General features: G+C 37.0%; 1 protein-coding gene across 1 annotated transcript in view; it reads right to left on the bottom strand.

The window, feature by feature from the left end:
• LOC120309624 overlaps positions 1-17,074 on the bottom strand; it is a 30,809-nt gene extending 13,735 nt beyond the window's left edge. Inside the window, exons 1-8 of the mRNA XM_039347041.1 lie at positions 16,919-17,074; positions 10,816-10,892; positions 8,014-8,198; positions 7,185-7,411; positions 4,920-5,072; positions 3,881-3,977; positions 2,310-2,463; positions 1,671-1,831 (exon numbers count right to left, since the gene is read on the bottom strand). Coding sequence (XP_039202975.1) covers positions 1,671-1,831; positions 2,310-2,463; positions 3,881-3,977; positions 4,920-5,072; positions 7,185-7,411; positions 8,014-8,198; positions 10,816-10,892; positions 16,919-16,964 — 1,100 coding nt within the window. The 5' untranslated portion in view covers positions 16,965-17,074. The remainder of the gene's footprint in view (positions 1-1,670; positions 1,832-2,309; positions 2,464-3,880; positions 3,978-4,919; positions 5,073-7,184; positions 7,412-8,013; positions 8,199-10,815; positions 10,893-16,918) is intronic.
• Positions 17,075-23,875: the final 6,801 nt, after the last annotated feature.

The following is a 23,875-nucleotide window of genomic DNA, read 5'->3' as shown; positions in this document are numbered from 1 at the left end:
CAAAATATAATTCAGGCAGGCATGTGTGTGATTAAATTTTAAACTGCAATATTGCAAGGCAATCAATTAAGTGGTTGAGCCTTTTGAATGGGAAGACAAAGAAAAAAAGAAATCTGGCACTGGGAAATGGAGAGAAATATGGCACTGAAGAAGGAAGGAAGGAAGGAAGATCACAAAGGCAGGAAGAAGGAAGATCACAAAACAGAAACACACTCTTGAGGTCTTCATCTCACATTCCAGCAGAGGGACCCAGTTTGCTACCTCTCCCCAAATCTTTTGGTACCATTACAAGACACCCCTTCCCAAACTACCAGCAAGTTGAAGTTTCCAAGTGAGAGAAATCACAGAATTCAAGAGGATGAATCACATTAACAGTAATGTATTGAATTGTGAATGGTGAATTTTAAAAACATGTCTAGTGTAGTGAAAAGAAGAACTAGGGGTAAGCAGTGTTCCAATATTTGAGGGGCTGCCACAGAGAAAAGGGAGCTGACCTGTTTTCCAAAGCAACTGAGAGCAGGACAAGTAATAAGGATGGAGACTAATCAAGGAGAGAAGCAACCTAGAACTAAGGGGAAACTTTCTAACAGTGAGAACAATTACCCAGTGGAACAATTTGCCTTCGGAAGTTGTGGGTCCTTCATCACTGGAGGTTTTTAAGAAAAGACTTATCTGAAATGGTATAAGGTCTCCTGCTTGAGCAGGGGGTTGGACTAGAAGACCTCCAAGGTCCCTTCCAACTCTGTTATTCTGTATTCTGTCAATGCTGCCACGAAGGGAATTTGCTTCCTACTAAGCTGTTTATTTCATTTTATTATGCTTTAAAATATTACAATTACAATTAACATTTTTAAAATGTTATTAATATATATTAGATATAAACTATAGTTATAACTATATTGTTATTATAACTCCACAAGCTTTAATTAGCTGAGCTGAAAAACTACAGGTATGGTCCATGGCACCTTCACTCTTGCTCTACAGCCAGGGGTCCTCAACCTTGGCAGCTTTAAGACTTGTGGACTTCAAATACCAGAATTCCTCAGCCAGCTTTGCTGGCTGAGGAATTCTGGGAGTTGAAGTCCACAAGTCTTAAAGTTGCCAAGATTGAGGACCCTGCTCTACACCAACATTCCATCAGCAGCTTTGGAAGCAATTCAAACGATTTAAATACTCCCCTCATCACCCCATTATTTCCGATCAGATAAAACATGTCTAAAGTTAATGAGGTTTTTAATTCACTTTTTCAGATCACATAACACTACCACTCCAAGCCAGGACCCAGTAATAAATCTCAGACCCTTAACTAGGCACAGCTTAGTTAGGAAACTAGGCTCAGACTCAGCTAAAGTCTCCCAAGCATGAGAGACATTGCAACTGAATAAGAATCTTTATTGCAGCTAGAATGGAACTGTTAAACTACTGGTTTCCTTCTGTCAACAGAGGGTATAATTCTCTCTTCTATCCATGGCAGTTTAAGGCTATTGCTACTTTTCATCACCTTCTCACATTTCAAAGGAATCTTTACCCTACATTTCATGGCCTTGAATGGTTATCGATTTTTGACATAACTGACATTTCTGCTGCCACTGATAGATCTTTCCTTATGTCCATGATTAGCATTACCCATCACTATTAGTTTGAGAAATACACTAGAATGGCATTCTCACCGAAAGGCACTGGAAAAGAACAGATGTGTTTCCTGTGGTGAAACTGTGGCCTCCAAGTGCCTGGTGAAATCCATGACATCTTCACAATCAATCCAGAAGTTTAACAGGTGACTTCCTAACGTATTATGGAGGAATTCCATAAAGTCCTCCATGCCAGCTCTCTGCAATGTAAAAAAGAGAGGAAGGAAAAGAACGATGTGATTGGAGGCACCCGAAGAAGGACATCTCAGCCACAGCTATTGTACATATCCGAAGATAGGCAGAATAGCTTAAACATGTTACCTTTATTTTTTATTTTTTTAATTGATTTGTTTTTATAAATAACTCAAGGCAGCAAAAATATATAATACTCCTTTCTCCTCCTCCTATTTTCCAACTTCATGAGGTGGATTGGACCAAGAATGCTTTAAGGACTGAGTGTTAAAGATGTGCTCACATGGATAGATCAACTTTCAAGGTCTAGGAGACTGGAGTTAACCTGGAGCAATTGCCTGTTATTGGGAAAGATGTGTACCATAATAAAGCATTGTGTACAATATATCTGGTCCTTGAAAAGTAAATAATTCTCAAAGGCACAGAAGGCATTTAAAGTAAATGTCTGTTTAGTTAAGTGTTTCAGCAGGATGCAATGATACCCACAGTTCCTAGGACGTCTTCTTTAAGTTGCTGCAAAGCAGCACTTCCAGAACCAGAAGGAAAACACTTGTCCTGTTGCTCTTCCTTTGAAATATTTGTTTCTGCCAGGTCAAATTGCAAAACCTGCCGGCGTCCTGAGAATGGCTTCTCATAATTACTGGAGGAAAATATGAATCAGGAAGTCAAAAATACATAACTGACAGGGATAACTTTTTTTTTTTTTTGCAGATTATAACTGTGACATATCACTGTTTCTAATGGACCAGCAGCATGATGTCATGATTCAACCCTGACATGATGGAGTGACTATGGTTCCCCCCACCCCACCCCAGACCAGGTGATTTTTTTTTTATCTTTGACTCTGGAAAAGGTGGCACTTCCCTGCACTGAGCTGGTGCACAATTTGGGTGTGCTCCTGGATTCACAGCTCCTGCTCCAGGAGCAGGTAGCAGCTGTGGCTAGGGGGTCCTTTGCTCAGATTCATCTGGTGCACCAGTTGTGCCCTTTGCTGGATTGGGAGTCCCTGCTCACAGTCACTCAAGCCTGGGTCATCTCCCGGTTGGATTACTGCAACATGCTCTACCTGGGGCTGCCCTTGAAGACTACCTGGAAACTCTAACTGTTCCAGAATGTGACAGTGCACACAGTAATGGGGACAACTCATATAATACCTCTGTTACATGAGCTGCACGGACTTCCAGTTTCTTTCCAGGGATAGTTCATGGTACTGGTCATCATTTTAGAAAGCTCTGGTTCCCTCTTCCAAATATTTTCATCTAAGGAGAGCTAGGAAGTGTGCCTTGTCCATGGCAGCCCCTGCCCTATGGAACATCTTGCCCCCTGAAGTTCAGCACTCCCCCACTCTTTTAACCTTCCATTAAGCCTTATAGACTTAGCTCTTCCCCCAAGAGTTGGTGGATTAGATAATGATATGTTTGCATGGATTGGTGCCAGGTTTTCGTTTTTATTGTTTTTTAATGTTTAATGTTTTAATTGTGTTTTATGGTTTTTTAAAATGAATTTATTGGAGCCTTCCAGTATTGTCGCAAAGATCGGTGGCTATATGTTTTCCAAGAGAGATGGGTGGTTAATAAATATGAAAAATAGATAATAGATAGATAGACAGATAGACTGACTGACAGACAGACAGATGATAGACAGATAAAACAGAAATAATTTCCCATAAAACAGAAAATTGATGCTTTTTTTCAGATTGTGTATTTAGCCTGAGAATATTTTACACTATATTCTCAATGGAATATAATCTAGAACTATGTTACTGATGCTGAAAAAGGCTGAATATTATCTGCCATGAAAGTAAAGTCACCAATTACATAGATGGTGAGAGCATATTGGTGAAGTCAAATAAATGTAAGCCAAATATAAAAATAAACCAGCAGTTTGTTATTTCTAGTTGCATACAAAATCAACATTCTTAAAATCATTTAGCAGTCTTAAGAAAGATGAGTTGTAGCACCATTTATCATGGCCACATCACAGGTATTACATTTTTAAGTAGCAATCATACGAAAATATAAGTATCTTATCACGGCATTCTTAGCAATCAGACTCACCTATTGTTATTAAACTCAATGACCTCTTGATCAGATTCAGTTCTGCTCAGATGAACTGAAGATATCACTTTTTCACTAGCATTTGTCCAACTACTTCCTACAATACAGATGCATATTAGAACCAAGATCAAACATCTGATCTATATAAAAGGAAAACGATACTCCAGTTCTTTACAAAGAGGTAGAAGATCAGCCTGAGTTCTATAAAATTGAAAATAACTTTGCAGACTTGGGGAGTTTTGTTGTTAAGTGATTCATTAGCTGTCCCACAAAGCTATGCTTATGTGTTTGGAAGCATGTGTACATATAATGCCCTTTATGATGCAACGAACACCACAGCAATAAGAAATAGTAAGACAAACAAATTAAAGGTATGGGATTAGAAAAACAAAGCTAAAACTAATTTACTGCAATCCAATTCACTAAATCTCTCTCCCTACCTTTCTATACTTCCAATCTCTTCCTTTATTCTATTAAGTCCAAATCATACATTGTCTTTGTTCTTTAAATCTCACCTCTCTCTTTTGGAGGATTTAATCAACTCCCTCCAACCACGACATTCTTGATCTTCTTTCTTTAGACTCATTAACTTCTTCCTGGATTTATTTTGGTATTTGATCTTAATTCATTCTATTTGACCAAACCTTCTTAATATATTTCTTTCATATGATCATTTACTATTGTACTGTACAATAGTTTGAAACACTGCTGATACCTCAGTGTTTCTCAGGAAAAGACATTGAGGTATCAGCAGTACCTCATAATACAAATCCTATCATAATACAAATCCTATTGTCCTTAGAACTTACGGTACCATTACTGTATTCTGGGAGCACTTAATTCTGGACTTTAATAAAATGAGAAGAAACTTGCTGAATCAGGCTAGAGGGTTATTTAGATCTGTATTCTTTTCTCTAAATGGGAAGCCCGTACACTGGCTGTGAACACGATAGCATCTGGCTGCCCACTTTCCATAGCAACACGGTCTCTGTTTTAAGAAGAGCCTCCAATATTTTCAGAGTTGCTATAGCATTCTCACCATTTCTCCTTTCTATACCAGTGTCTGGTCTGAGCCTTGAGAGCTGGAGTCTGCTTGGGTATTCTTCAAATTGGGATTGGCCAAAGCTCAAAATATCAGAGAGCTCCAGGAAAACATCAAGGGACATTTGGTCAGATGATTTTGCAAAATGGCCTGCAGAAAAGGATAAAGGAACAGAGTCTCCAAAGATGTTTTAAGAGTAAACTATTGGATAACCTCCTATATAAATCAGAAAGGAATGTAATAACTTAATGAGATGGTAGAAAGGTTAGACCTTGCAGCTTTCCATGTCCTCCCAAAATCTGTTTTGGAATGTCCTACAATCACTTAGAATAGATCATATTTTGCATTGTAGTAGTAGTAAACTTTGCTTACTTAATAGATTCCCATTATGTTTTAGCAAAATATCTTGAACTAGCTGAAGTGTAACATTTAGTTTTTAGCTTTTAATTAGAAACAATCCATTTTGCAAGCCATCGTCCAACTCTTCAACTAGCATGGACAATCAACAATAAACTAAATGACTCCCAGCCTCTACTGCATCATTTTCTCCATTTTCCAGTTTTCTTCAGGATTTGAGCTAATCTACTACAAACAATAATAAAGTTGAAATCACATTATCTCTCCATTGGCTTCCTAGAGCAAAGAATATCAGTTAACTTGGTATTCTGACGCATGATATATTTACTCCTGCTCCGAAAAAGGCCTTCCTTGTCTTCTCTAAGCTTAAAACTATATGCAATGAAAAATAACAGACCATGTAAAAAAGATGTAGACAGAGACTAATCCTCAGAGCAATCTGCAATGCAATGCAGATTATCAGCATAAAGTGTTGCCTGTGCACAATATAACAAAAGTTACACTTCTGGTCCCATGGCTGCTTCTTGTCTTGCAGCTGCTTATCATATCTGTTCCAAAAGAGAATTGAGTATGGATTCTTTATGGTCAATAATAACAAGACCCATCATATATACTGCAGTATATGAGTAAAGCTCCCTTTAAGTCAGCTTGTGTGCTGGTGACTACAATGACACATCCATTTTATTTCCTCAACAACATATGGCAATGTATAATCCATGTCTTCAAGGTTTTTTTTCAGTTTCCCAGTCTAGATTACAAGAGTGGAATTTCTTGATACTCTCCTATTCAAGTACTAACCAGGACTGACCCTGCATATCTCTTTCAAGGTCAGCTTGGTGCTGTCACCTGTAGAGACCTGTAATGCATTATGCACAGCTATTATCAGAGGTAAGAATGCAATCTCATTCGATTCAAAATCACGGGTGTATTCATATTAGAACAAGTTAATATTTATTAATGAACCAGGTATCAGTATATTAAGAACAATAAATTTTAATTTGTGCACAGTGACCTAGCAGTTAAGACACTGGACTTATCGAGCAGAAAGTTTGCAGGTCAAGACCCAAGTATCATGTGACGGGGTTACTTGCCCCAGCTTCTGCCTATCTAGCAGTTCAAAAGCAAGCAAATACAAGTAGATAAATAGGTACCACTTCAGTAGGAAGATAATAGCATTCTGTGCATCTTGGTGTGTGTGTATGTGTGTATATAGTATACTTTTTAATTAGTACATAATGCCATAATCATCATTGTGTCTGTGAATGGACATGTATGAAAGGTGGAGTATGAGAGAGCTGAATTCTCTCAAGTCAGGTCAAAAATGCTTGCTCAGGAAGACCTTTGTGTATGCAGCATATGGAAAAGTAACACTATAAAGAATTCAAAGTCACAGGTTATAGTTTCCCAAAAAATTGATCTTCCCATATGAAGTGAATGAAGCAATGACACTGAAGTACTAAAAAGTACCAAGGTCTGACCAGCAAAAAAAAGGGCCAAGGTAGGATCAGTGAGATTTTGATGTTGGTCATATCTTTTTTGGAGAGCATAAATGTGGCTGGGAACTGGCCCCCTTTACACAGAATAAAGCATTTCATGTGGACATTTTCCCACCTTTCTTTTGGAATTCAAACACAGCATGGTCATCTAGGCTTCCAGTTAGGAAAATATGTATGGTTAGATAAATATGAGAGAGTGTGGCTTTTAGAAAATCAGAAAATGAATAAAAGGCTAAACTTTAATTTGATTTTATATGCCTGAAAACACTAAGTCCTGAGTGTGGCAATCAGGCTTCTTTAGCCAAAGACTATCCATAGTGCTTTGCATATGAAGAAATTAGGAAGTAATTTAGATAGGTTGGTGAGATCCTCTTTAGATGTTGTAGGGTTAGTTTACAGGTTGACTTACCTAGATAGGCTGGGGTGCTACGTGTTTGACTAGGACATCTGATCAAAACATCCCTGCGCACACCAGGTGATGCCCGATTTGTTGATGGAAAACTGGGGATGCTGGAAACAGCAGTACTATCAGACTGACGACTGTAACCACGAATGGCATAGCGCTCCACTGGATAGTTCTCATCCAGCGGACATACTAGCAGTTTTGCTAATTTGTATTCCAAATAATAGACAGTCCTAATAAGAGATAGGCAGTAAAGAAAGTTTCAAACAGAGAGCAATTCAAAGCAAAGAGTCTGGGTCCTAAGGCATCCTTCTAAGTCTTCTTTTTCAAAATTCAAATGCATTTTAGGTAGTCCTCAGAATATCTATTCATTTTCAGCTGCAGTCCCTGCCTTTCCATCCCAGATGCTTCAGAGGAAGTTGTGATTACTTATGTTCAGATAGCATAAATAATTATTATAACGAAGATTTGAGTTGCAATGTCCAATACTTTTCTGAAGCCAACAATGCTGCCCATTAAGTGAGTGTTCAGTTTCAACACTATAGTCATTTTTATTGTTCAAGCTCTGAATAAGCCATGGCTAAATAAATAGCTGCTATTGTTGTTTTCCTGGGAAGCAACTGATCCGTAAAATAAGTAGATTACCTACCTACCAGATAGCATTTAACAATCTTAAGGTTTCTTATTCACTCCATTTTTGTTGTATGCAAACACTTACACAAAGGATACTTCAACTAATCCACAAATACTCCGAGACTTAAGAATTCAGTGGAAAGTCAGTAACAGAGACTCTGACCCAGAAGGCTAAGACATGCGTAAAGATCTAGTACTTAACCTTTGAAATGGGAGAAAGCGCTCCTGAGCTAACCAGCTTAGGGCCCTTTCTCTCTCTGCATCAGTTGCTCCATAGCATGAAGAACTTGGTTTCTCTGCCAAATGCCTGGGGGATTCCAAGAGGAAGCCATCTAGCTCCTGCAGCCTTCCTGTAAGTTGGTTATACTGCAGTCTAAGAGGAAAAACCTACGTAAAACACAGTTAAAAAAATTAGTTTGAAAGGCACATTTCAGCTACAAAGATAGATGGGAAAAAAGTATTCTGCTATCTGTGCATTGTACTACTAAGACAAGTACAAATGAGAACATAGTCACAGCTGTTTTTCAAGCAATAAAATAGGTCATTCAATGGAAGAATCAATCTGATTTTCACAGTAGTGCTACATTATTTATTTATTTATTTAAGACATTTATATAGACGCCCATCTTATATCGAACTCTAGGTGACTCCCAATCAAGAGAACTTTAATGATAGCCTCATTTCTAGTCTAGCCAATATTACTCTCAGTCACCTCTGATAGGCGGCAAATAAATTTAATTATGATTTTTTTAAAAAAAAAATATTTATCTATTCCAGCAATTCACAGCAATCAGTGCCCTTATTAAGCCCAACTCATTTTTCACAAAATAGGTAGAGAGAGAGAGAGAGAGAGAGAGAAAAGGTGTTGATGTTGCCACCACTCTTCTAACATTATGCCTACACTATTAAATAAGGGTTTTCCTTGAAAGGTGAACAGTCTCAGAATGAATATTATTCCCAAATTAATTTACAGCTTGAGAGGAATTCCACTTTATATATCTGGAAAATGTTATTTATTTTTTCAGAAAATAAATTATTTTGTTTCAAAAATTTCTCTGTTCTTTGATTCTGAGAAAAATGCAATTAATAAGGGAGAATTTGATTTTCCCAATTAGAAGCTGTGTCATCAAGCTTACTTACTATCAAGTATTAAATACTAGCAGCCAACCATTAGTGTTAATTTTCCAATTTGGGCAACTTTGAAATATACATACATTATATAGCAACTTTTGGTTGGATAGACAGTATTAGGATTTACATTTACTAAAGTTGTAGTACCTCTGGAATCAATTACATCAGTTAGAAAATTATGGAATGAAAAATCTAAAAAAAGATTTTCCCATGCTAAATTGACTTTATAGGGAAATCCAAGTTTAAAAATTGGGAAGAAGGATAATATGGAAAATTAGATGTAAGTGGGTGTATTGACTTTGGACCAACTAATAGATGAAAAAAAAACGAATTTTAAACATGCTCTGTGTTAAAAGTTAATATCATTCTATCAGATATAATCCAATGGCAATATTTACAGTCATAACATTGCTTGGACCAACAGCATTTTCAACTTCTGAGACATCTGAGATACTAGAAAAACTTGTAAAATTCTCTAAAACAAAAAACTCTACTATTAATTTTTTATAGATATATGTTATCAATAAATCAATTTAATATGCAGATACTAAGAAACACCCTATGGTAAGATGGCTGGCCAATAAATTTTATAAATAATAAAAATAAATAAATAAAATAATAAAATAAAAATAAAGAATAAAAAATACAATAAATAAAAATATAAAATAAAATAAAGTATAAAATAAATGGAAGAATTAGAAGTTCCCATATTGCCTAGACTATGGAACTTCTATAGAAACAATACCAGTGGGTTTTAAATTATGATTTATACAACAAAAAATATTTATAATGTATAGAAATGGACTGTCAAAAACAGCACTTTGTTAAAGATATAATGAGGATAATGCTTCCTTAAAACACTTGTTTTACAATTCTTACACTTACTAAGTTTTGCAAGAAAGTACAATAAATATAATTGTACAACAAAAGTTAAAATTTTCAGTAATAATATATCTTTGAACTACATACCTAGCATTTGGAATTTGACATCTGGACAACATAAATGGATTCTCTGTGCCATTATGACCAAAACAAACAAACAATATTGCAGCATTGGAAAAATAAATGTATTGCCCTGTTTACTCAATGAAGACCTGATACTACTGGGAGGTACAGAATTGTAAAACCTGCTAAAATGACATATACTTTTTATCTTTTGTTATATTTTTAAACTTTGTTTTAAAGCACCTTCTATGTGTCATTTTTTTTCTTTCTCAATGTATCTATTCTTGTCATTGTATTTTTTTGGGGGGGCATTATTTAAAAAATAAAAGAATAGATTGATATATTTTCCCTTTTTCTTTATTTCTATTATATAACACAGAACCCAACCATAGAGATTTGCTCACTATTAGATGATATTCTGATTAGTTCTAATAAAGATATTTCCTACCTGTGGACTTTTCTTATGGTTTAAAACAGTGGTTCTCAACCTGTGGGTCGGGACCCCATTTGGGGTCGAACGACCATTTCACGGGGGTCGCCAAACAACGCAGTCCGCCATTTTTTCCCCCTTTTCCTTAGCTGTGCTACTCCCTTTTATTCTATTGGCTTTTGAAAGCCAATAGAATAGACTCTCTTGAATAGAGTCTAATTCTATTGGCTTTCAAAAGCCAATAGGAATTGTCCAGGCTGTCTCTGCCCTGCTGAGCCCGCCAAAAGTCCCATTCTGCAAACGGTGCTGCACCAGTTGAGTAGTCCTCGACTTACGACCGGTTGAGTAGTCCTCGACTTACGACCGGTTCGGGGTCGCGGCATTAAAAAGGTTGAGAACCACTGGTCTAAAAGAAGTAAGAAGATCAAACTCCTTAGCTCAGGTACATCCTTCTGACCAAAAACATTCTAAGCCCAGACAGCAGTGAATTATACTCACAGGAAGAGCCAGGAAAGCATTAAAAAAATCCAGAAAGATGTCATCATAAGTCAACAGTTCTTCCAGAAGCTCATATCCTAAAATAATCAAACAAATCGAAGTCATATGAACAGAAATTTTAAGTTTACAGACTGCAAGGATTCCCGTGACTTTGCAAGTATTATTGATGTCCATAAAAAATATCTCATCTGAAAGATTGTAGAGATGATTTAATCAAAGCCGGCTCTAAGCCAATGTTCAGGGCACTTTAACGTAAACATTAAGCATTCTCTAATATAAAATTGCAGAAATAAATTATGTATTTATCAGTTTTAAATGGCAAAAACTACTTGGAAGGATTTATGCTTGTTTGTAGGATCCATCTATCCAAAATCAACTTAACCCTATGTTACAATTAATTTAACCCAATTATTTCGGTTCACACAACACTCTTGAGGCATAAACTAACCACATAAATTGACTACTACAGTAGTTTAAAATATAGTTGCTAAGTATGTGTGGTCTGTTTTGAAAATTAGGAAGTTTGCAGGCATTATGTAGAATAAATAACCTCTTTGCTTCCTTTTGGGGCCAACTAGAACAACGGAGCGGAAGAATCTGGACATGAGGATTTTGTTCCACCTCTACCACGCGCATAAAGGTGGCGACTGTGTGTGGTTAAAATTACATTTTAGGTGCATTACACGTCTTTCCAATATTTTTTAGAGCTTCTAATATCTGTTAAGAAGTTTTAAGAGAGTAACTTCAAAAAAAGAGAAACTTTTTTTAAATAGAGATAAACATCTTGAATACTGCCATGAGGAAAGTGAGAATAATAGAGCAGCCCCTCGGTCTCACTAAGCAAAAGAAAAAAAAGGGGGGGGGGAATCCAGTAAATAGTAACAAGCGCTGCAGCACTGCATGGGGAAAGCGAGTGGATGATTCCTCTCTATAGCAACAGAACTATTCGCTTTCAAATAGCAGAGCGGATTTGGCCGGGCGTACAGCGTCTCTTTGGTGCCTTCCTTCGTCCGAGGTTATGCACTGAATTTCGTGCCTGGGCCAAGATTCAAAAAGAAAACTTTTCCCGCGTCTAACCAGCTGACTGCGCTGCTTCACTTTAACACACACTAGGAGACGGCTCAATTCCTCCCATTTGCCTGTATTCGACCTTTGGTCTGCAGGGCGTTGAGGGGTTAAACCGAGCGAGCGAGAGAGAGAGAGAGAGAGAGAATCTGGCTAGAAAGTTGGGGAGACTTTTTCGGCTTCGGCTTTCTTTCCATTCCTTCCCCGCGCCAAGTCGAGAATCAGTCCCGCGCTCCGTCTCCCGCCTCAGCGAAGGTCGGCTTCCAGACGGCCGCGCGACGACTCCGGTTGAGGGTGAACCCCGCCTGCGCGCCTTGGTACTCAAGAGCCCGCAGGTGAGGGGAGGGCAGAAAGACCCCGGATGAAGACGCTGCAGAGCCTCCGAGAACGCAGCGGAGAGAAAGGAGTTTGCTGTTGCCTTGCGATGCAAAGGAGGGGGGGGTGTCTTCATAGCAAACTGGGGTTTCCCCCCTCCCTCCGCGAAAAGGGGAGTTCGCCACGGAACCATTTCCCGGGATCTAGAAAAGAACGCTTTTCTTTTTGATTTTCCTAGTTTTCTTCGAAGTGAAACACACACGCAAACACACCGCCAGAACCCATTTCGAGTGCTTATATATTTACAAACCAAAGCCCCTTTCACAAGCAATTTCTTTTGCATAAGAAGAGTGCTGGAATTATAGAAGGGTCTGCTCCGCTTTAATGGTGCAGTTTTCTATTTCCTTGTTTAAGAAATTATTGAGAGAAATACCCGATTTCCTGCCCATCCAGGGGACAAATGTAACGTCAGAGGGAGTCCAACTCAGAAAGGGTCAAAAAAGAAAACCTGAATCTTTGTTTGTTAGACAGAAAGAACTGTGATGGGAGAAAGAACTGGAACATGCAAATTACCAAGAGTTCACATTTGGAGTTAAATAATAAATAAGGGAAGTTCAAGACAGACATGACAACTTAGTTTGGTGTGTTGTGTGAATCATGCTCCTGTGTTTAGTTTATAATTCAGTAGCCAAGCAGGATGCACAAACACAACCAATGTAAGAACAAAATAATAGAGAGAGACTTCAGCTGTAATGCCATGAAGCCTGGAGTGTGCATTTGACACTGTATCTGTGATTATTTGCTGTTGGTAAATGGTCATTCAAAAAGTCAACTAAGTCATCTGTACTGTGGGAACCTGGCTGAAAAGTTCAGGAGGAAATAAAATAATTGTAGTTTTAAAAAATATGCATGTCCTCCTCTTCTTTCAATCAAAGGGGTCTTCTGCACAGCAACCTTAAGCTATTTGTCTCCTGTATTGAAAATGAAATTAACAATTAAATTAATTGCTTTTCTAATTTTTCTCCATTTGACAAAGATGTTCTGTTCAGATGGCAAGTTACTGTGAAACAAGCACCAACCACTTTTCTTTCTATGGTTTCCTTTGGGAGGGTTTTTATATGTGGCCCTCTCTGTTGACTCCCCATCTTACTTGATACTTATCTGTCCAATGCATCCAACATGAAACTGGCGGAAAAGGAAAAAAGGAACAGTTTTATTTTCTTCCTTTGACTTGAGCTACAAAGGCAAACTGATAGGTCTTTTTCAAGTTCACCTGGTTAAAAAAAAAAGAGGTCCAAGTTTCAAGGTCCACTGATGAATTTGTAAATAAAGCACTATTGTCTGGGATGCTACACATCCACTTCATGACCTGTTTTCTTTGTTACCTTCTGGGAGAAGGCTTCGTGGTATCTGAAGCAGAACATCCACATTCAGTCACAGCTTCCCCCCCCCCGTATAGTATTAACCTTGTGAACTCTCAAGCTTTCTCTTTCCACTGTGTATTCAAGATGGACAGTGATTAATATTTATATGTATTTATATGTAAGGGTGCAGGTATATACATGTGTATATAACATGTCTATATGTGTGTTACATACATACACTTTTGAGAGCAGGCAACAGAATTTTATTTTTAATGTGTGCTAGTGTGCCCACAGTAAAAAATGACAATAAAGGTTATTTTATCTAATCTAACAACAAAATATAGGTAGCTTTACATCATCCATCGGTGAGCAACAGATGAAGATTCTGTTCAGAATGGACTGAGGCAAGTTGAAGATAACATCATATACTCTTGTCTTGAGAAATTGTGGGCTGTCCTTGCACTTGAGCAAGCAGGACATGTGAATGAGCCCCCCCAAAACATGCATGTATGAATGGTTGGAGTTCAAGATATGTTAGTATCAGACCACACAGATCAGGTTGCAAATGTACCCTTAAGGACCCATTCCTGTGTTTTCCTCTATAGTAAGAACTGTGGGAGTGATTTCAAGAAGAGTGTAAAGGAGCATGATGAATCACTCAGGTCTACGGAAAAGAGATGCTGTAGTAAAAGCAGACAGCTTTGACAGGAGTGCTCAACTGTAGACAAATTTCACACATTTTAGTAAAAACAATCTGGTTGGTTTAACCTTAATATGAATGATCCTGGACTCTGTAATTTATAAGCCAGAATTTATGGTAGGGATGATATTCCATGGCATTCTTAAATCCTCCCAGTGACTACTGTTAATATTAGACAGGATGTCTTGAACTGATATGGATAGCTTTAATTTTATATGAATTTTGCCAAAACTTATGGATGCAAATAAATGTTTCAATGTAATAAAAATATCCATGTATGTCTGTGTGAGAAAAAGAGTGACAGATCAGTGGAAGCAGGGATTAAGGTAAGGCACATCCCAAAAATAATTGGAAAAGGGGCTTTGGACTTTGCACATTGCCCTTGCTATATATTAAAGCAGTCCAATTTTTTCACAGATGCCAGGCTTATCATATTTATTGTCCAAATATATAATCCCTTTCTGCAAGAGAAAATAAGGAATCACGTAAAGTCATAATTACCACACCAGTACACCCCTTACAACTCTTACAAAGAAAAGCTGAAATAAAAACAAAACTAATAAGTAGAAATCAGTTTTTTTTCAAGACAGTGGCTTCCATAAAATCCCAATCCAAGAAAAAAGTACAAATAAAAGCAAGAGCAAGACCAGGTACACAGTCTAGGGAGAACATTTTACATGGAAAATAAAACAATGCACTTTGGAAATATGACACCGTAGACAAATGTGACACAGGTGTAGAATCTGGAAATGCTTAGAATCTGGAAAATTTCAGTCAAAATATTTACAAAACATCAAAGAACGAAAAAATCATATACACATTCAGACTGAATGGAGGAGATTTTGGGAAGTAAAGGGAAACCTTAAAGAAAAACTCATTCACAGAAGAGAGAATCCATACAAGTAACTGAAATGTGGAAGGATTGTGCAGCAAGAAATGACACAAAAGAGGCCATATAAATGCATAGCGAAATCAGCTTCAGTCAGAGCACAACACTTGCTAGGCATGAAAAGAAGTCAGAGTAAGAGACCATTTGAGCACTCAGAATAGGAAACAGATTGTCGCAGAGCTCAGAATTCATCTGCAGATTTATTCAAGGAAGCCACACTGGATGCTTGCAGCATAGATACAGCTTTAGACGGAACTTGTTTATAAGACGGAGAACTTATACAGGAGAAAAATCATGTAAGTGCTTAAATTATGGCAAGGATTTATGTGTCATAACTGAAGAAAATATGACTGATCCCATGGATCAAAGGAAGTATGTAAAAGTTTAGAATGTGAACAGAATTTGTTTCTATATGAGAGAGTGCTTTGACCATCATGACTTAATGATGGAAATGTCTGTAATTTTGTAATTCAAGGAATACCTTTATTGTTGTCAAGAAAATTGCATGGATGCATCCATAAAGCTTGACTCAGGAACTGAGTTGAATGACAACAATCTAGTAATTACTTTGACAATTGTGTAACTAATATTCAGTGAGACAATAAAATATGGGATTTTGTTATATCTTTTGTTATTCTTGTTTATTCAACCACATCCTTATTTTCATCTAGAAGCAGGCAATCTTTTGATGCCCTGAAAGGCCACATCATTTTTGCGGCAAAAATATCTAAATATACAGGCCAGGTAGATAAGGCCTCATCATGCTTGTGAACCCTATTGGGATTTTCCCTTTTTGTTTTGGTTTGAATTTAGGTGGAAACGTAGGTTATTTTTTGTTTTTAAACGGTGGTCAGGCTATTTTTTGTTATGATTTCCCTCTGATTCCATCTCAAAATGGCCGGATCAACACTTCACCCCCCAACAACCCAAACTTCTGTAGAAGTTTGCAAAAAAAGGGGAGAGAAATGAAGCATACTGTACCAGAAGATGTAGCTGCCAAGTCAGTTGTTTTCCAAAAGCTTTTAAAAGGGAAATAATAATAATAATGACAAATTCGCATTTCAAAAGGCGGCCTTACTAGGAACTGCTTCCATCCTGCAACAATATCTGTAAGACCATCAAACATCCACATCTGCCTATCCCAGGTCCTTGATAAGGACTCGATAGGTAGATAAAAATGCCAAATCCAGTCTGAACATCTGGCTGACTGCGATGATCAATCATAATCATAATAAAAAGTTGGAAGAGACCTTGGAGGTCATCTAGTCCAACCCCCTGCTCAGGCAGTAATCCCTATACATTTCAGACAAATGGCTGTCCAGTCTCTTCTTAAAACATGGCCAACTGCTCAACAGCTATCCACTGCTATTCCCTAGGGTTGCCTTTTTCCCCAAAGGAGCACCCAAAAGATATCTACACCTCTAGCAACAACCAGCTAATCTTGACTAATCTCTGCAAGGCTAAGCAGAGTCAACTAATACTTGAATAATAGACCACCAGGACAACTCAAAGCTATTAGCTAAATTGGAAAGGCAAAAGGAAAGTCACAGAAGGCTGGCAGTATTTTTTTCCCAAGAAAAAACATGAATATGCCCATATAGATACAGGATCTAAGCTCCATTAGAAAATTCTTAAATGTTATACCAAACAGTACTGAAAAGAGAAATTGCAACAGATTCCTTTGGGCTACAGGTCTTGTGTCTTGCATTTTGAAGATCTGTAGGTACATATCCTTGACTCTCAGCATTATTGAGACAAAATTATGCTAACCTGTCCCTGGAGACTTTGCTCTGGAACTTTCTTCTGTTTCATGCATTTCCAGGAGGATGGTATGCACAATTTCTTAACTGTATTTCTTCCTCTCCTGTTTCCTTCCTTCCTTCCTTCTAACAGAAGCTCAGTTTACAGGCTAAGTATATACAGTTGGCCACAACTGAGTCACTGGGTGGGGCAAGCTAAGTTTCTCAATCTCACCTGGCATTTATTTGTCCCCAGGTAGAGAATAAGTTCCTCCTCCTATCAAACAGCAATTGTAAACGAAGTGACAGCTTAATGAATGGCAGAGCTCCACTTACTTTTTGCTTCTAGGTATTGTTTAACAAGTCTACAAAATACTCTTAGGGTACAGTGATTCTAGCCAGATCTACACAGAAAGGTAATCTGCCTTTATTTCAAACAGAGGTCATCAATATTGCTCATGGTAACTAGAGTTTCTAAGTTTGTTGCCTAGAGAATACCTTTATATAAGCTTGTTGGATGTGATGCAGTTCTTTTCACAACAAGAACTATGTTGTTTTCATGACAGATTTTACCTAAAAAGCCTGTTAATAGAGTGTCTTGGCAAACATTTGTAAGGAATTTTTTTATCAGCCATATCAAAGCAGCTTTTCCGAATTATTACTTTCTTGTGGAAAAACTATTAAGCTATTTTTGGAACCATCCCCATATGAGTACAGGATTACAATTTAGGAATTTTGAAATGCATTCTTGGAACCAGTTCCCAGATAACTTTATTCTCATCAGATACTATTTCATTATTCCACAGCTGGGTATACTGCACATACTAACTCAAAAACCAGTCAACCTTCTTTTTTCTTTTTTTGGATTTTGTATTTTAAGTTTGGAAGTAAAATTACAATTTTACTTAAAAAAACTTTGTCCATAAATGGCTGTTCTTCAAGAAAATTTCTCCTACTGCAGACTCCAGTAAAATAACCAGTAAATTTAACTTTTACATTATGAATAGAATAGAATAGAATAGAATAGAATAGAATAGAATAGAATAGAATAGAATAGAATAGAATAGTTGGAAGGTACCTTGGAGGTCTTCTAGTCCAACCTCCTGCTCAGGCAGGAAACCCTATACCATTTCAGACAAATGGTTGTCCAATCTCTTCTTAAAAACTTCCAGTGTTGGAGCATTCACAATTTCTGGAAGCAAGTTGTTATCTGTAGAAGCATAATAATGCTGTTGTGCTGTTTTTATTAGTTTAAAGAAACAGAAAAATATAGTTTCATTATCCTGTTCTTATAAAAGAAGTATTTCACTCCAGAGTTAGATTATCTACATATTTATTAAAAGAAACATCTCCTTGTTCTGTTTTCGGGAAACATATATTGAAACATCACCAGTAGGTGGCATTCTTGAATTCTCAGTGTAAGGTTTTCTCTTACCAAGACTTTTATTAATGTACAATCTTTAAAAGGGCGTTTTTATCCTGAATATTGCAGTTTGATAGGTAATATTGAAGTTTTGGGCACAGTCCACAATGCGTCACTCTATCTGTTACTGAAAACTATGTTTCAATATGACCCAAATGCAAGGAATAGTCCAAAGATTCTAATTGTTAGCTGATTAAAGATTCAGTTTTAAAAATGGCTTTTGACGCCATTTTTTTTAAAGTGTGATGTATCAATTACATTCTTTTTTCCAAGTCCATTTTTTTCTCAAGATTATATTCAGTATATCTCATTACCTTTGTATCCATGGATTATCTGAATATTTTATCCTAAATCAATAATGATTTTAGATTTATTTTCATATACATAAGCATATTTAACCAAAACATATATACTTTTTCTAAGCATATCACCATTCTCATTCATTCTTGAATCTTGAAATGGCTTTATCACTAGGACCATTTAGTACAGCAAAACATGCAAACATCACCAAACTATGAATTTCCTATTTTCATACACACCCACAACAGTCTAAATAAGATGTAACATACATTTTAGCCTTACTCCAGTTTCTGAATGCATTCATCAATTCACAAAATCATATCACCTTTGTTCTAAACTATTACATTCTTTATTTAGTTTTACATACACCCAATATAATTATTTTTTTTCATTTCATTTGTTAATTCATACTATTTACATTGAAACAAATATTCCATGTTTCAGTTTTTCATAATTCCAAAAGAATTTGGTTGTTTCAAGTAAAAATAAATCCAGTTCCAGTAACAGAACTGAACATTTCTTGTGACATTTCTGCCAATCATACTAAAAACAAAACTATTCAAAATAATATTTACCTAAAATACAAAAAAGTTCAAACAGAAAAAGAAATTCTACCAATCCCACATATTTTGATGCTTCCAGAAGGAATTAAATTAATTAAATATGTGCATTCATATTCCTAGGATAAAGTTTCTGAAGAACTTTACCTGGGAAAATAGTTCTAACAATATAATAATAGAAGAGTATAAGACACGTGTATTTGGCTTTAGAAACTAAAGTTGTATTTTAGTCAAGAGGAATAACTTAATGGGTAAAATAAACATAGTTCCCTATTTTCTACCAGATTGTGCAATATGTAACTATTGCATAATTAGATACACTAATTTGCATATTCCAAAGCCCTTCATCTCTTCTAACAATCTGATAATTTACACTTTATGTTCAGTTATGCTTTACACTTTAGTATATTTGTGATACTACCAAATTGTGGGTTTTGTGCTGTGTTAACTATGGTTAACAACCCACAATATATGATATGTGAGTCCCATCAGTGCAATATACATAGTAACTGTATTATGAAGGGTACTACATTTCTCAAGTTCTCTGCTTCAACAAGGTCTGACATTTATTTTACAATAGCAATAGCAATAGCAATAGCAACAACAATAGTACTTTGACTTATATACTGCTCCATAGTATTTTACAGCACTTTCTGGGCAGTTTACAATGTCAGCGTATTGCCCCCAATAATCTGGGTTCTCATTTTATTGAACTTGGAAGGATGAAAAACTGAATCAACCGTTGAGCCAGTCAGGTTCAAATTGCTGGCAGTAGGCAGTATTAGCCTGCAATACTGCATTCTAACCACTGTGCCATCATGGCTCTTATTTAAGTTTTACAATACTTATATATTGCCCAGCTCACATAACCCCAAATGATAAGAATATAGAATATTGCATTTAGCAGATCTACAAATTCTTTGTGAAAAACAAATGTTGGGAACCACCTAAGATCAAAACTTGCCAAGCTATTTTCCCTCTTGTTTTGAAAAGATAAATGTCTTTTGGAGAGGAGATCTTCAAAACTTCTTAATAATTATTTTAGCAATGATTTCATGCAGCTTCACCTAATCGGTTAAAAAGCAAGTTAGGTAAGGTGATGAGAAACTAACTTTAGGAGAATAAACGATTGGGTAATAATTTTATTTGTAACAAAGAATAAAGCCTAGAAGATTCTTCTAGATTCTTTCAGCCTATGTGCCATTCTAAATCTTTCAGCATCAAAATATATCTGAGTTACAGGGTTGGTTATATTTAAGATTACACATATCTCATATACATGGATTATTTCCACCAGGTTTGAAAAATGCTTTCCACTAAATGTGTTGCCTCAATTGCCCATTTCCTTATATTTCAAATGGCCTTTTCTCCCCCCCCTTTTTTTTTTCTCAGCCCGTTCACTTGGGATTCCAACAGCTAACTCATTAACTCAAATATCATTGGGTCTTACCAAAAATGGGGGGGGACTGGGGAGCTCCTTGAACTTTAGAAGAGGCAAGCACTCAGATTCCCTTCCTTGGCTTGAGGATACTTTCTCCCTCACCTTACTTTGTAACCCTTCTCTCTGTCCCTGAGTTTATTTATACACTTCATCAATAATTGAGAGACTGCCTGCATGTGCATCTCTTGATGTGGTCCCTGACATTTCCCCCTCTTAAGATGCTTACTTGGGTTAGCAAAGCGTTTAATTTTCTCCCTTTGACTTGTAAGGAACATTGGAATCAACAGCCTGGAATAAATCAAGAAGTCATCCATAATTGTACTGGAAAGCAACTTATTCTCTGTGGCTCACTGACCCACCTTCCTCTGAACATTGAACAAACAGGTTAAAAGTTCAGCATTGTTTCCAGATCCTTGCTGCAGAAAAATATATTGTTATACTTTATTCCTCTCTGACTTAGCTGAGTACTTCCGATTCTATAAAATGAATCTAATACCAGCATATACCTGGCATGAAATCCATTTTATGGAATAACAGGTAAAGCTTTGAAATGGTTGACTGCAAGAAATGCTCCTGTATTCACTCCTTAGTAGCCATTCACAGGACATTTTCAGAAAACACTTGTAACAAATCTGTCTATCTCTTGATCTACTGGATACCATCTTTCTGCCAAAACACCCAAGGAAGTTTATTGGCCTAAAAGAAGCAACTGTTACAACGAAAGAATTTTCTCATAAACCTCCTCAGAAGCAGAGACATTGTTTCTGATCTTCTGACCATCTTCCATGAGAGCAACAAGCAGCGGCAACAAGGCTCCAGAGAGGTTGAAGCAAATAACAAGCCGGGTGATGATATCATAATAAGAACTTGCTCAGGGGAATGGAAAAGCAGTTCACTGAGCATTATGTGAATGATCAAAACAGCTTTGCAAATCCCTGGAAAAGGAAGGCTGAAGATGAGCTGAGACACTTGCTACCTCTTGTTTGCCTAAGGATTTAAGACTAAGGGGCAAGGGATGGGTGAATAATACTGATTTGCCTCTTTTGGGCTGCCCTCAGTATCTGGGCAGACTTTCTAAAGATTTTGAGTCCTTAACAAAGCACTCCAAGTTGCCTGTCAAGAAAAAAGGAGAAGGAAAGTAGGAACGATCCATAAAGCAAATATGCAGAATGTAGAAATATTAGATTTAAGTTCCTATAATCGGGTCAGGTGGGTATCATATGAGTCAAAGAACATTCAATTTGAGGGCATTAGATGGAATAACAGAATAACAGGGTTGGAAGGGACCTTAGAGGTCTTCTAGTCCAACTTTCTTACTCAAGCAGGAAACCCTATAACATTTCGGACAAATGGCTGTCCAGTCTCTTCTTAAAAACTTCCAGTGTTGGAGCACTCACAACTTCTGGAGGCAGGTTGTTCCACTGGTTAATTATTCTAACTGTCAGGAAATTTCTCCTTAGTTCTAGGTTGCTTCTCTCTTTGGTTAATTTCCATCCATTGCTTCTTGTCCTGCCTTCAGGTGCTTTGGAGAATAGCTTGACTCCCTCTTCTTTGTGGCAACCCCTGAAATGTTGGAACACTGCTATCATGTCGTCCCATGGAGAGATGAGACGACATGATAGCATGAATATAGTTGCCAAGTCAACTATATTCAGAGATAGAATTGTGAATCCTATGCTTTTTGCACCTGACATGCCCAAGCTAAACTCCATTCACATGTACAGTTGAATTTATTATCCAATACTTATCAAGAAGTGGATAATTTGTAATACCACAGTCCTGATTCTAGTTTTTTTTCCTTTCATTTTACCGGATCTCAGAAAGGAGATTATTTTTTTTTTCAGGTTTTATTTCCCTTGTTGGAGATTGCATCATTTCTCTGCACCTATAAGCTGTTTTAATCTTGGATCAAATGTCTAGTGAGACAGAAAAGGTCTTTACCTCTATCCCATATGAACTGTGGGGGCACAGTGGTTAGAATGCGGTATTGCAGGCTAATTCTGCTGATTGCCAGCAGTTCGATTCTCACCGGTTCATGGTTGACTCAGCCTTCCATCCTTCTGAGGTTGGTAAAATGAGGACCCAGCAATATGCTGATTCTGTAAACCACTTAGAGAGGGCTGTAAAAGCACTGTGAAGCGGTATATAAGTCTAAGTGCTAGTGTTATTTGCTATCCCTGGTCTGTTTCTCACCTGGTCTAAAATTGTTAGCTAAATGATTGCCTGTGTATAAGAGTCTCTCCCCCATCTCTGTCATTCTCTTTCTCATGCTTCTCTCTCTCCAAAAGATAGAAGCTATTTCTTAATATACCGATTTGGTCTAGTGGTTGGAATCAGGCTAAAAAGCAAGAAAACTGTGGGTTCTGGTCCCACATTAGCCATGAAAGCCAGTTGGGTGATCTTGGGCTAATCACTCTCAGCTGAACTCGCCTCACAGGGTTGTTGCTGTGAAGAAAATAGGAGAAGGAAAGTTTGTTGGATATGTTCGCCACCTTGAGCTATTCATAAAATTAATAAAGGCAGAGTAGAAATAAATACATAAATAAATTAAAATACATGCATTTTACTTCAGAATTCACTGATAGCTGAGATAAACCCGTGTTCTGCATCTAGGACAATTATAGCTATTTTTACTCTCCTTATGTTCTGGAGTATATCCTCTAATGAGGGCTTCTGCTGCATTCAAGCCTCCTACAACATTGCTAGTGTTAAAGCCTAACTGTTGGCTCTGCAAAGGGCAGAAGCTGAGATCAAGTTAAAACTGCTGCAGAAAATGAATCCATCAGAATGAGTCGCTTTGTCATGATAACGATGAGAGGTTGTAGGGATCATCATTCTTTGCTATTGATGACTATTATGGGTGAAAGAGCACCAAAGGACAGGTCAACCTAACAATCTTCTTTGAACAGATATACAGGCTGTTGTTTCCTATCTATTTCATAATTAGATCTGCTGATTGGGAAGTTCATGGACTGGAGCAAATATAGTTTGCAGAATGCAGAGGAAAATCCTTCTTTTTCCACAGAAAGTAGATGTCTGAAAATTAGTTATTTCTGAAACTCCAACTATAACTTGTTCCCACAGATATAGGAGAGATAATACCCATTTTTAATGTCCTTGAAAGGATATATCTCTAAATGATGTGCATATATATTTGGCATTGGAGAAGTCTTCTTTTTCCAAAGATGATGTCTAATGGATTTGAGACTTGGCATTTCTTTATCTGAGAAATGAATACTCTATGTTATATTGAGCTATATGTTA

The sequence above is a fragment of the Crotalus tigris genome, unplaced genomic scaffold (assembly GCF_016545835.1).
Source record: "Crotalus tigris isolate CLP2741 ecotype Arizona unplaced genomic scaffold, ASM1654583v1 scf7180000018048.2368360, whole genome shotgun sequence".
NCBI lineage: Eukaryota > Metazoa > Chordata > Lepidosauria > Squamata > Viperidae > Crotalus > Crotalus tigris.
This window is presented reverse-complemented; position numbering and strand designations above follow the sequence as displayed.